This window comes from Suricata suricatta, chromosome 14, assembly GCF_006229205.1.
Source record: "Suricata suricatta isolate VVHF042 chromosome 14, meerkat_22Aug2017_6uvM2_HiC, whole genome shotgun sequence".
Classification (NCBI taxonomy): domain Eukaryota; kingdom Metazoa; phylum Chordata; class Mammalia; order Carnivora; family Herpestidae; genus Suricata; species Suricata suricatta.
Window position 1 is genome coordinate 15,066,521 of NC_043713.1, and position 14,348 is coordinate 15,080,868.

At 39.5% G+C, this 14,348-nt stretch overlaps 1 protein-coding gene across 1 annotated transcript; it reads left to right on the forward strand.

Annotated features, from left to right (window-relative positions):
• Positions 1 to 7,194: 7,194 nt before the first annotated feature.
• MC4R (melanocortin 4 receptor) lies at positions 7,195 to 8,761 on the forward strand. Its single transcript, XM_029922373.1, has one exon. It carries the CDS (start codon positions 7,306 to 7,308, stop codon positions 8,302 to 8,304), a length of 999 nt encoding a protein of 332 aa, XP_029778233.1. The 5' UTR covers positions 7,195 to 7,305; the 3' UTR covers positions 8,305 to 8,761.
• Positions 8,762 to 14,348: the final 5,587 nt, after the last annotated feature.

The window sequence follows — 14,348 nt, forward strand, 5'->3', positions numbered from 1 at the left end:
GCTCCGACCCCGGGCTGACACGGCCCTTCCCTGGAGGCAAGGAAACCCATACAGAGACTATTACTATAAGTCAAATGAGAGTGATTTTTTAAAAGAAAATTGTCTAATATTTTGAGATAGATTTGTTTCATGGTATCAATTTTATAAAGAATAGCATTTTACTAATATTTTATTAGGATTAAAAGTATTTTGGGGCACTTGGGTGGATAAGACACCTAAGCATCTGACTTCAGCTCAGGTCATAATCTCACGGTTCATGGGTTTGAGCCCCGTGTCAGGCTCTGTGCTGACAGCTCAGAGCCTGGAGCCTGCTTCGGATTCTGTGTCTCTCTTACTCTCTGCCCCTCCACTGTTCATGCTGTCACTCTCTCAAAATAAATAAACATTTAAAAAAGTAAAAAAATTAGTAAAAATATTTTAATGAAAAAATTATTATATTGTCTTAATGTCTAATTTTGAAAGATTTGAAAGTAAATATGTTTATTTTTTTATAAATGATATATTTAAATTGACATGGTAGAACTATATTTGTTTTCTATTAAAAATAATAATAAGCAGATTTCAATAAAAATGTATTGCAGTCTATTTATAGCAAATATATAATAAATATTATAACTTTAAAAGAAAATTTATTTTTTCTTTTATAACAGGCAATAAAATGTTCTTGTTAAGTATTCAGTTAATGTTTATATACTCTATTCCCTAAAATAATAACACATATGTGGCATATGAATTGTATCTTGATTTTACCAGGACATTCTATGTAGACAGCAATTACATAATCTGTAAGACATGTAAACATCAGCCAATAGACATGAGAGATACATTTTTACTTTTTTAATTTTTTTTAATTTGTTAAAAAAATTTTTGATGTCTATTTATTTTTGAGAGAGACAGAGCACAAGCAGGACAGGGGCAGAGAGAGAGGGAGACACAGAATCTGAACTGGTTCCAGGCTCTGAGCCGTCAGCACAGAGCCTAGAGCAGGGACCAGCTCCCAAACCATGAGATCATGACCTGAACTGAAGTCAGACACTCAACTGACTGAGCAACCCAGGCGCTCCAAGAGATATACTTTTAAAAATAAGGATTCTATTTCGTGGTGGATAGGCTAGCAAACACTTGTAAATAAGAATTTTGTAGTCAGAATGATTTCTTCATGTATATTTCAATACATGTTACATTTATGTTTTTTAGTTCTCAATTAAAATTCCAATTCGTTAACATGCAGTGTAATATTCGTTTCAGGTGAACAATATAGTGACTCAACACTTCCATGCGTCCCCTGGTGCGCAGCTCTGCTGTACTGTGACATATGTATTCTAAACCTCAGAGTGCTGTGCAAAATTATATAAAACAACAACTAGGGTTTGTGGGGGGAAATGGGGTTAGAGACACAATACTCGTAAACTTCATCAGGGATATATTTAAAAAAAAAGAAAAAAAGGAACCTAATAAAAACAGTGGAACAATTTTACGCGTATTAAATATACATAAATCTACAAGAAATACTGCGTTTTTCATCAAAAAAGATCTGCAGTACCCTTGAGGAAGCGGGTTTCCAAAGGATTACAGCTTTGAGCGATCCGGAAGTGGTAGAGGGGTCATCGGAAATCTCGCAAGAAGCTGTAATACCGCGTGAGGAGGGCTGTGCTTCCTAACTCACGCAGGGAGCTGAGGTAGCGGGGAAATGTCTGAGCGGGTGTGTTTGGTGTTCCCTGTGCTCTCGGTTCATCTAGTTAGTTAGCCACGTCCACCAGGTATTTCCCCTATGTCAACAGTGCAAAAGCAAACCTAGAATTTGTGTTGTGCTCAAAACGTTCCCTGATAAGCAATTTGCATTTGGGGCAAACGGGCATTTTCAAAATGAGCATTGCAGCTGAACTATCACCAGTACTTGAAAAATAATAGTGTGAGAAGGTATGTTCTATGTACAAGTAAGTTTTAGGAAGTGGATGAAGCTACATAAATTTTTTTTTTAATTTTAATGCCTTTTTAAAAAAATGTTTATTTACTTTTGAGAGAGAGACAGAGTATTAGTGGAGGAGGGGCAGAGAAAGAAGGAGATGCAGAATCTGAAGCAGGCTCCAGGCTCTGAGCTGTCAGCACAGAGCCCTACGTGGGGCTCAAACCCAGAGACCTTGAGATCATGACCTGGGCTGGATGCTGAGCCAACTGAGCCACCCTGGCGCCCCAATGCTTATTTTTGAGGGAGAGAGAGACACAGAGTGTGAGTGGAGAAGCGGCAGAGGGATAGGGAGACACAGAATCCAAAGCAGGCTCCAGGCTCTGAGCTATCAGCACGGAGCCTGACACGGGGCTCAAACCCACAGTAAGATCATGATCCTAGCAGAAGTCAGATGCTTAATAGACTGAGCCACCCAGTCGCCCCTCAAAATTTTTTCTAATAAAAAATTTCATAAACAATATGCTAATGTAAACACTGAAACTTGAAGAAGGCAGTGAGTTTGTAATATCGTCCAAATTTATTTGACCTTGGAATCTTGCCTTTTATTTTGCAGTGGAAAAAACATTAACATCTCCTAAAAATGGTAATCCATCTAACACAGTTTGATAAATAACTTCTCTTTAGTAATGTTTCATATTTATTGTTATTAAATATAAAACAAGACAGATCATTTTGCTCATAAGACAGATCTATTATGATCTAACTGAATTTTTTATGCATTAAAAAAAGGAAATCTGCAATAAATTTTCAAAAAGACCATTAATGTGCCTTGCATTGCTGACTGTATTTCTTCTGGCTCATAGAGAACTAAACCATGACAGGCAATTAAAATGCCTCATCGGAGGTGACAAAATGTCATCTTTCAGCATGATCAACCATACAATCAATGCTTTATAAATCAGCACCAACTAATTAAGTGTATATGGTTTTCTGAGATTTCAGTGTGATCATGCCTCTAAATAAAATCTTTTTAAAAAAAAAAAGCTAAAAGAAAGTGAGTTTTGTTTTTGATCACTAATTTTAGCTATTAAATAATTCTGTATGAATTACAGTATATAAAATAAGTTTTAAAATTTTTTAAATATTTATGAGAGAGTGAGAGACAGACAGACAGACCATGATTGGGGGGAGGGGCAGAGAGAGAAGGAGACACAGAATCCACAGCAGGCTCCAGGTTTTGAGCTGTCAGCACAGAGGCCAATGTGGGGCTTGAACTCACAGACCCTGAGATCATGACCAGAGCCGAAGTTGGACACCCAACCAAATGAGCCACCCAGGTGCCCCTGTAAGATTTAAAAAGTAAGGATGATGGTACATTCACAAATATGGGGGAAGAGCATCTCATGCGGAGAAAGTAGAGTCAACTCATGGGGAAATCCCCAGTGCTGGTGTCGTTTAGCATGTGAGGGTCACTACGATCAAGTTTCTGTGAAGAATAGTGAGAAATGAGTTTGGTAAAGAGAAAAAAGGGAATCAGACACACTGGTAGAAGGAAAGCTATTTTACAAGTGATTGCTTGTAGGGAGTTTGGAGGAAGATGGAGAAATAAAAAATAACTCTCAATTTTGAGCCTAAGCCACTTGCAGAAGTAGGTAGCACAAAGTCAAGAGCTGACCCAGGAAGATTAGACAGAGCTGACTATCAGATGCTTAAGCAATTCAACAGATTTCTTCCCTGTTGTTTATTAGGTAATGCACTATTCACATACGTCCAAAATAAAAGGATTTTATATAATGTGCATTTGTTGCTTATAAAAAGCTCCAATAAAAAGTTTTAAATCAAGGTAATTGACGATCACTGTTGTAACAGAGAACACCAATAGTTCAGTAGTTTGGCAATAGTGACAATTATTGGTTGCTCAAATCACAGTTCCCTATAGTTGGTGGGCTAGGGTGTTGGGGAGAGGAGGGGAGGACAGATCTCTGAGGAAAGAGCTCTGCTCTTTGCAGATCTTCAGAAATCTATGGCTCTGCCTTCTAGAACAGGAGACTCCAGACATCACTGACCGGAGAAAAAGAGTGTGGAATCAGAAGGGAGATAACAGAACGTGCGTCACTTCTATCCACACTGCATGAAATAGAATTCAGTCATGAGGCCCCACTGAATTCCAGGGAGGGCTGGAACATACTATTCTAACCCAAGACTCAGGAATGATACCTAGCATTGTCTTGGTCACAAAGTAGAAAGAAGGAAGGTAAAGCACTTCCCTAAATAAGTGAGAACTTCAAATTAGCCCCTGGAACAATTCTTTCTTGTTGTTCTGCCTTCAGTAGCCATGAACCACTCAGAGATAAAACCAAAAATACAGCAAGAAAAGAATATTATATAAAATTTTATAACCTGAAGCTTAATTTGTAACTTTGCCACAATCTTTCAAACTTAGCTTAAGCAAAATATCCAGAATCTACAATAACTAACACTTGCTGGTATTGGTTAGAATATGCAAAGTTGCTAAGGTACGTGTGCATTTAATTGACAAAACTTTGAATTATGGAGGTAGGTTGACTGCTGTAAAAAAAAAAAGTTCCAAATTCTTCACCAACATTTGTTATCTTTTGGGTTTTTTTGGTAGTAGCCATCCCAACAGGTGTGAGATGATTAGTCATTATGATTTTGATCTGCATATTCCTGACAATTTATTGAGCACCTTTTCATATTCCTGGTGGCCATTTGTATATCTCCTTTGAAAAAATGTCTCTTTGCCCATTCAAAGCTCTTTGCCCATTTCTATTTTATTTTGTTTTGTTTTGTTTTGTTTTATTTTTTTAGTTTATTTTTTAAATTTATTTGAGTGTAGTTGACACACGATGTTATATCCATTTCAGATATACAATACAGTGATTCAACACCTCTATATGTGAGGCTGTGCTCATCACAAGTGTAGCTATCTGTCACCATACAACACTATTATAATACCGTTGACTGTATTTCCTATGCTGTGCCTTTCATCTCCATGACTTATTCTATAACAGGAAGGCCTGTATCTCCACTCCTCTTCCTTCCTTTTACCCATCTCTCCTCCCCCTCTTCCTCTGGCAATCGCCAGTTTGTTTTCTGTATTTATAAGTGTGGTTCTGTCTTTGGCATTTTTGAATAAAGCTGCTTTGGTTCAGTTGGTTAGTTGGTTTTTGTTTTTGTTTTTATTGCTATTCAGTTGTAAGAGATTCTTACATATTTTGAGTATTAACTTCTAGCAGATGGATGGCTTGTAAACATTTTCTTCCATTCTGTAGGTTGCCTTTTCATTCTGTTGATCGTTTCCTTTGTTCTTTAGAAGCTTTTTAGTTTGATGTAAGCCCACTCATCTTTTTTTAAGTTTATTTATTTTGAGAGAGAGAGATGCAGGAGAAGCAAGAAGCAGAGAGAGAGAGAGAGAGAGAGAGAGAGAGAGAGAGAGAACCCCAGGCAGGCTCCACACTGTCAGCCTCAGGTCCAATGTGGGGTTCAAACCCATGAACTGTGAGATCATGACCTGAGCCAAAAACAAGAGTCAGACACTTAACAGACTGAGCCACCCAGGCTCCCCTGAAACCCCACTCCTCTATTTTCAGCTTTGTTGCCTGTAATTTGGGTGTTAAAGCCAAGAAATCATTGCCAGGACCACTGTCAAGGAATTTCTGCCCAATGGGCATAAATAAAGTTTCAATTACACAAAATGAGTGAGTTCTAGATGTCTACTATACAACATAATGCCTATAATTAATAATATGGTATTGTGCACTTTAAAATAGAAGAGGATAGCTCTTAGCACAACACACACACACACACACACACACACACTCACACGAACATAAGGAAAATTCTGGAGTGGTGAATATGTTTAGGACCTTGACTGTGATGATGGCATCACAGGTATATGAATATGTCTGAACTCATTAAAATGTATACATTAAATATTGTATTTTTATATCAATTAGACCTCACTAAAGCTTAAAAACTGAGTTTTGCTTAATTAAGGATCTTCTTCCTTTTGAGTTCAGAGTAAATATAGTTTATATTAACACTAAATGGTTTTCAAATATCATGAATGAAAATAAAACTTACCCAGCAATGACAAACAAGAACTCTGCAATGGCAAAATATCAGATATTAGTGCACAAAAAATGAACCCCTTCTGGAACCCTCTGGTGAACTGCAGCTACCTACCTAACGTCTCTCACTGAGAGCATAGTCTACCTGTATTATCAAATATTTTCCCTGGGTTTAAGTATTTTATTAACAGATTTCGGGATTTTTAAAAAATATTTATTTACTTTTTGAGAGAGAGCACAAGCAGGGGAAGGGCAAAGAGCGGGGGGCGGTGGGGAGACACAGAATCCGAAGCAGGCTCCAGGCTCTGAGCTGTCCTCACAGTGCTGGATGCAGGGCTGGACGCAGGCTCGAACTCACAAACTGCGAGATCACGACCGGAACCAGAATGGGACTCGAAACCAACTGGGCTACCCAGGCACCCCTTTTAAACTGAAGCATTATTGCCTGGGCTCTTAATCCAAAGAAATGGGAAGGAAACAAATTCAATATCTTGACCAAAAAGGTTGTGTATCTATTTCAGGAACACACACACACACACACACACACACACACACACACACACACACACCCCTCTCTTTGAAGCAGTAATAAGCCTGGGGTGCCTGGCTGGTGATATCAAAGAATGGCCTCCAGAGGTGAAGTGGTTTTCCGTGAAAACTTCACAACAATTCAGACTCTCTCCTCCTGCGTGCTTCCCCAGTTCCCGGAGCTTCTGCATCTGAGTCTGGATCGCCCTGCAGTTTGTATCTCCGGATTATCACGGTGTCTCACAGACTCCGGTGCAGTTTTATTGGTCAGAGGGAAGCAGAGGAGGAGCCACTGTGCACATTTTCCCCCCTTCGCACACCATCAAATCAGTAGCAGCTACTAACACTCAAAGCAAGGCTTCAGGCTGGGAACGAATACCTCCAAGAGGCAGCTGATGGGAACATGTGCACACGGACTGCGCTCCCAGCGGCACAGCAGCTACTAGGAAAATTATTTTGAAAAGACCTGACTGAATGAATGCCTTAGGCTAAAGTTAAGGTGGAAGTGAGGACAGAGAAGCAAAGGGCAGACTCTTTCAAATGAGAATGAGTATTTCAGAAGCCTGAGATTTTACAGGGAAGGTGATCAGAGCTGTTCTTGGAAGACAGTAAAAACTCCATTTCCAGCCTTGGAGCGTGTGACATTTACTCAGGACAGGCATGCCAATTTCAGCCTCAGAACTTCCGGGCAGACAAAGACGTGGAGGAAAGCACTGAGGCTAGCTGACCCCAGAGATCGAATCAATTCCGAGGGGATCTGAATCCACCTGGTGCAGGATGAACTCCACCCATCGCCATGGAATGCACACTTCTCTCCACTTCTGGAACCGCAGCACCTTCGGACTGCACGGCAATGCCAGTGAGTCCCTTGGAAAAGGCTACTCGGATGAGGGGTGCTACGAGCAACTTTTTGTCTCCCCCGAGGTGTTCGTGACTCTGGGTGTCATAAGCTTGCTGGAGAATATTCTGGTGATTGTGGCAATAGCCAAGAACAAAAACCTGCATTCACCCATGTACTTTTTCATCTGTAGCCTGGCCGTGGCTGATATGTTGGTGAGCGTGTCAAACGGATCCGAAACCATTGTCATCACCCTATTAAACAGTACAGATACGGACGCGCAGAGTTTCACCGTGAATATTGATAATGTCATCGACTCCGTGATCTGTAGCTCCTTGCTCGCATCGATTTGCAGTCTGCTTTCAATTGCAGTGGACAGGTACTTTACTATCTTTTATGCTCTCCAGTACCATAACATCATGACGGTCAGGCGGGTTGGGATCATCATAAGCTGTATCTGGGCAGCCTGCACGGTTTCGGGCATTTTGTTCATCATTTACTCAGACAGCAGTGCAGTCATCATCTGCCTCATCACCATGTTCTTCACCATGCTGGCCCTCATGGCCTCTCTCTATGTCCACATGTTCCTCATGGCCAGACTGCACATTAAGAGAATCGCTGTCCTCCCAGGGACTGGCGCCATCCGCCAAGGGGCCAACATGAAGGGCGCAATTACCCTGACCATACTGATTGGGGTTTTTGTTGTCTGCTGGGCCCCGTTCTTCCTCCACTTAATATTCTACATCTCGTGTCCCCAGAATCCTTACTGTGTGTGCTTCATGTCTCACTTTAACCTGTATCTCATACTGATCATGTGTAATTCCATCATCGACCCTCTCATTTATGCACTCCGGAGCCAAGAACTAAGGAAAACCTTCAAAGAGATCATCTGTTGCTACCCTCTAGGCGGCCTCTGTGATTTGTCTAGCAGATACTAAATGGGGACAGAGGAGGGACTAGAAACATGCGTAAGAGACTTCTTCCTTCTTACAGAACTTGAACGGTGTGTGCTTCAACAACAGTGTTTTCCTCCATGGGAGGCATGGGTTGAGACTGTCTCTTGTATAAATTGAAGTTTATGATTTTTTGGAATGAAAAGCAATGTCCAGTCTCTGTACATTTCTAATGTCTTGCACTTTTTGGCTGTACAATGTTAATCCATACTATAGGTTAGAAGCACGATGAATGTATAGAGGAGAAAAAAACCTCTTATTAAAAGCATAACCATGTTTCTTCTTACAAGGATTGGACACTTTCCTTGTTTTAGTAACATAGAAATCACAGAATCATTAAATAGACTGTAATAAATGGCTTCTTATATTACACTCTCTAACATTGAAATGTAGAGATTTGATTGTAGCATTTGGGGGTAAATATTGAAGAATACATGCTTAGTCAATTAAAAAAACCTGAAATTTTAAGTGATAAGCTGTGCTCATTCTCCCTGTACAGAAGTAGAAATGAAGCTCCTACTGAAAGAAAAACAGCTTAAAAAGAAAAACCCTGAGATCTTGAGCCGGAAAACTGTTTCTCAAAGACAAAGAGATTAATTTATTTGCCCAAGCAAATGGACTGATATTCCACAAAGGCAATAGGGGTAGAGGGAGACAGCAGTTATAGGGATTAAAGTATTCTGGAAAATCTAAGTTAACATGTCAAGCTAAATGTCCTGATACCAAACCATTTCCAACCATCATTAATAAAAACAGAGAATAAGGTCTTTCTTTCCTTTTAACCAGGGATGTAGCATCTGCTGAAATGTCCAGAAAGCAGTGGTGCTGCCCTGAGTGGTCTGGCTTCCAGTCTCTAAAGAACTACACAGTTCTTCTACTTTCACATGGAAGGGACTGGCTGTTTACTAACTGCTTATTTTCTGTCCTGGAGTTTAAGTCCTCATTATCAAGGATTTTAACTTCAAAAACCAAGCCTATAGCACAAATAGATCCACGCAATATGTGTAAAGATCTAAAATAAGGGAGTCACTAATGCTGATGGATGAGCAGGAAGAAAGGCACTACCCGAATCCCAGAGGACAGAGTCACATAAAACAGAATCTGTACTTTCCAATACAAGTACACTTTAAGAGAGAAAATATATTAGGCCGAGGATGACCAGCAAATTATCCTTTGCTTTCATTTAGAATGTCTTCAAATGCTCATGGACAGAGATCACAGGCGAAGGTGTTTCTTAAATCTAATATGAATGCTTTGCATATTGACAAGAAGTCCCGAGAAACTTTCAGCATCGGGTGGACACATTAAGATGGGGAGGTTCAAGCTGAAAGGCGGCGCTGACGCTTGATTGCCTCCGCCTCCTCTATTTGGATGCAAAAATACATGTGAGGACTTAAAGGCAGACTGCTCTAAAGTCAGAAGCCAAAGCTGTAGCAGGACACAGATGCTGTTTCTGTCTTTGCTACTATTCCTGTCCATTCTTTCACCTAGTGAGTTTGAGAGATTCCGGACACTGGAGATACAGACTAGAGGGCCCTCAGCCCGCCCCATCCTGTGTGGTGGCTGTTCTTCCAGTCAGTTCTCTCCCTTCAAGTGTCATCTCAAATGCTGCTTTGTCCAGTGAGAACCAGCCCCCTTCCCCCGCTGGCAGGAAATCCGGCTCCTTCCTCTTGACACCGGTATCTATCTCCCCTTGGGGCAGTTGGGATGAGTGTTAGCCGTGAACCTGTCTGCCCCACCAGATTCCTCTACCTCCAGGACACATTAGACTTCTGTTTCTTAAAGTGCTAAGACAGAGTCTTACTCATTTTTCCTGTTTTCCAAACATCCCTCTATTATATTACTCCCTCTTTCTCCAGTGAAACCAAGATTTTCCCAGAGGGACCTACCATTACCACCCAAAGTCCAGAGTTCACATTAGCATTCACTCATGGCATGGTATATTTTATGCGTTTGGACTAATGCATAATGATATGTCTCCACCATTACATTACAGAACACACCATTCTACAGGATAGTGTCACTGCCTTCGAAATCCTCTAATGATCTGCCTTTGTCCCCCTTTTCCCCTTAACCCTTGGCAACCACTGATCCTTGTACTGTAGTCATAGGTTTATCTTTTCTAGAATGCCATATAGTCGGAATCATACAGTCAATAACCTCAGATTGCTTCCTTTCATTTGGTAATATACATTTAAGATTCCTCTGTGTTTTCATGGTTTGGTATTTCATTTCTTTCTGTGCTGATTAATATTCAATTGTATGGATGTAATACAGTTTATCCATTTATCTACTGAAGAACATCTTGGTGGCTTTCAAATTTTGGCAATTATGAATAAAGCTGCTATAAACATTTTTGTGTGGATGGGAGTTTTTAATACCATGCCAGGAAGTAGAAATTTACTTTTAAAAACTTCATTATAAATACTGTCATATGTTGCCCATCCATTAATATTTTATTAAGGGTGGTTAGTTAGTATTTGAATTATGCTGGTAAGAAATATACTTCCGGAGCACAACTCAAATACTGGTAAGGAGTATACACCCTAGATGTGAAAGCAGCCTCAGATACCTTTATTGAAAATTTCACCAGAAAGGTCAATTGATAAGCAGAAGGTACATTAGAACTTATTTTCCATTGGTGAAATGAGTGATTGTTAAGAATTGCTGTTGACTTAAAAAGTTACATGGTGGGGGCCCCCCGGGGTGGCTCAGTCAGTTATGCATCTGCCTCCTGATTTTGGCTCAGGTCATGATCTTGCGGCTGGTGAGTCTGAACCCCGCATGGAGCCCCACATCGGGCACCATGCTGACAGCCCAGGGACTTCTTGGGCTTCTCTCTCTCCCACTCTCACCGCCCCTCCCCCACTTGTACATGCGTGTGTATGTACCCTCTCCCTCTCTCCCTCTCTCAAATACAAATAAACTTTTTAAAAAGTTATGTAACAATCACGAAAACTTGCACAAACAAGGTACAAGATTCCTGCCCACTTAGCAGCTAGCCTAACACTCAACCTCTACATCTAAACTCCCAATAGTCCCGTCTCCCCCACCTGCTTCAAACGTCTCTGTTGCCCAAACTGAATATTTTGAAATTACTAAAAAGCATTTTTGATGCTTTTGATGTTATACTAAAAAGTGAATAAATATTGACTTCTGTTTCATGTTACAAGGAATACACAGAACATTTGGTAAGATACTAACTGCCTAAAAAAAGCACTACCACTCTACTTACATACTGCCCTCCCACATATGACTTTCCATCACTCATGAACAATTTAGCAGTCACCAGCCCTGGGTGATCCTCCTAAGGGAAACGTTCAGTTTCCTTATTGGGTGTGTTTATACTATGTAAATTTATAGCAATTAATGTGTTTTAATGTTCTAAAGCACACATAACATTACAACAGACACATAGTTGATGGAAATGCAATTGCCAAATTACCAATGACACGAGGAGAAAAAATACATGTCAAAGAAGTTAGTTTTGAGTGAGAACATATTTTAGAGAGCATCTCATGCAACCGTCTAAAGGGACTCAGGGACATTGCTTAATGTGACATGCATAATTAATGGGAGGAGGGAAACCTGAGACCCCATTCCTGACTCCCCATCAAGAGGTCCCTGAACCGAATTTCCCAGTCACACAGCTTTCCCAGTCATAAATAAATTCTAGGATTGAATTCTGGTTACACTGTTTTTCGGCTCTGAGATTTGAATGAAGTTCATTTTCTCATTGTTAAAGGTGTGTAATAATACCTGTCTGATGGGAATCTTAGAAAGATAAAAGGCAATTATAAGATCAAGGATGTAAAGTTGCAAAGAATAGCACTTGAGTCACACAGGTACTCCAAAGTGGTAATTTTTACCATTTTTAAAATGCAAAGTAAATGAATAAGCTCATGTATGAATGAAGGTGTATTAGTTTTGCTATTTTTTTCAGACTTTCAACACTAGCAATAAAATCTCAGCCTTGGGATTAACTATATACCTTTTCTTAAATTTCACAATTTCAATTGATCAATAATAATTGAATTTGACTGACTTTTTTTTGTATAAATTGAAATATTTAAATGTACTGAATACAGAAGCATACCTGCTTAAAGGATAATTTGTAATCACCAATAACGCCAATTGTTATAAAATTTGCAGTGCCACATTCAGTACTCAAAAGGCTAATTCAAAGGATAATGTGCCAAACATGTATTAACCAATTAGCCCATTTCTTCAGGGATTAATCGATACCCATTACACTTTATGCCATAAATTTAAGTGTAAACACACACACGAAAGCGTTATCTAAGCTGATGTCAATGATATTAAATGTATACCCTTGAAAAATTCTACAAATAATGAATTTATGCTCACATCTTGATGCTCAGCTATTGGTTCATTACATATTGATCTAAGCTAAACGTATGAGAGTAGAAAGAGCATAGTGCTTGGACAAAGAGAATACTGAGTTCAAATCCTAGATTTACCAGCTCTACAACTTTGTGCAAGTTACTTAACTTTCCTCAGCATCTACAGTCTGAAGATAAGATCTATCATCTCATCATATGGTTCATGATAAATATTAATGTAAAATTAGATAACTGATTTAAAGGATCTAGTATAGAACTGGGCACTCTAGGTACCCCCATTGTAATGATCAATCAGATTACACTCATGAACTTTTCAGAGTCTAGACTCTGGACAATGCTAAATGGTGGAACAGACTTGAATATCCTCATTTCCCAAGTAGGAGAGGTGGGAATCCACTCAAACCTGTTTTCAATATTTCATTTATTTCTAACATGCAAAGCAAGCAAAAATAAATCTCTACATTTATTATTTCAAATATAAAGACACTTTGAACATTTGCAAAAATTAAGGGAAGTAATGAATTGTGTGGATAGGAAAACATAGACTGTCTCAACGGGTTCAGTAATGCTCTAATTCTTGGGAGGGGGGCGCCTGGGTGGCTAAGTCGGTTAAGCATCTAGCTTTGGCTCAGGTTATGATCTCACGGTTGGTGGGTTCGAGCCCCGCATTGGGCTCTGTGCTGACAGGTAGCTCAGAGCCTTGAGCCTGTCTTCAGATTCTGTATCTCCCTCTCTCTTTAATCCTCCCCTGCTCACTCTGTCTCTCACTGTCTCTCAAAAATAAAAAAAAATTTAAAAAATTTAATTCTTACATGGAATAACTGATTTAATATTACACTTCATAATTTAGAACTATATGATAAATACTCTTGCATGTATTCAATGTTACATGAAAATTTAATGAATATAATACCTTTATCTTGCAATGCACTGAGTGAGAGGAAATGCATGAACACCATACTTGCGGGGAACAAATAAAGGATTCCTAACACAATTTAATCCACCACTTCGAGGGGTGGGAAAGAGCTTTGATTTGTGATAGTCATGGTTGAATCTGGCCCTGGGTTAATGAAACTAATAATCATAGTTTACAATTATTAGTGGCGCTATCACTGCCGACAGGCACCTAGAAATCCCAAAACTCCAGAGCCAAGAGGAAAATTTCAGCAATTCAATCAGTAAACTATTTAGGAAGGTTTTATATGGGGCTCAGCTGCAAATGCAACTATTATGGTTTGATTTCTAAACCTTACAGTTCAAACCATGAGAGGAATTTCACTGTTAAATTCAAACCACTGCCACCTATCATTAAAAAATGAAAATGTACCAATAAATCTGGTCATTATTCCATTTGAGGAAAAAAACAACTAACACTAAAATATTATTTGCAGTTTACCCCCTCAAGTCAAAAGGCGATTCATTTGTTAACACCAGTTTCAGAATGGCCCCATTGAAAACAATGCATGCAGATTTCATATAAATCTCACAAGATCCTGAAGAGTTCATTTAAAATAACATGTATATTGGCAATGAGAGGGAATGACATATGGCCATTTGTAGGAAAGTGGATGGACCTTGAGGGTGTCATGCTGAGTGAAGTAAGCCAGGCAGAGAAGGACAGAAACCATATGTTTGCACTCATAGGTCTAACAGGAAACATTCAGA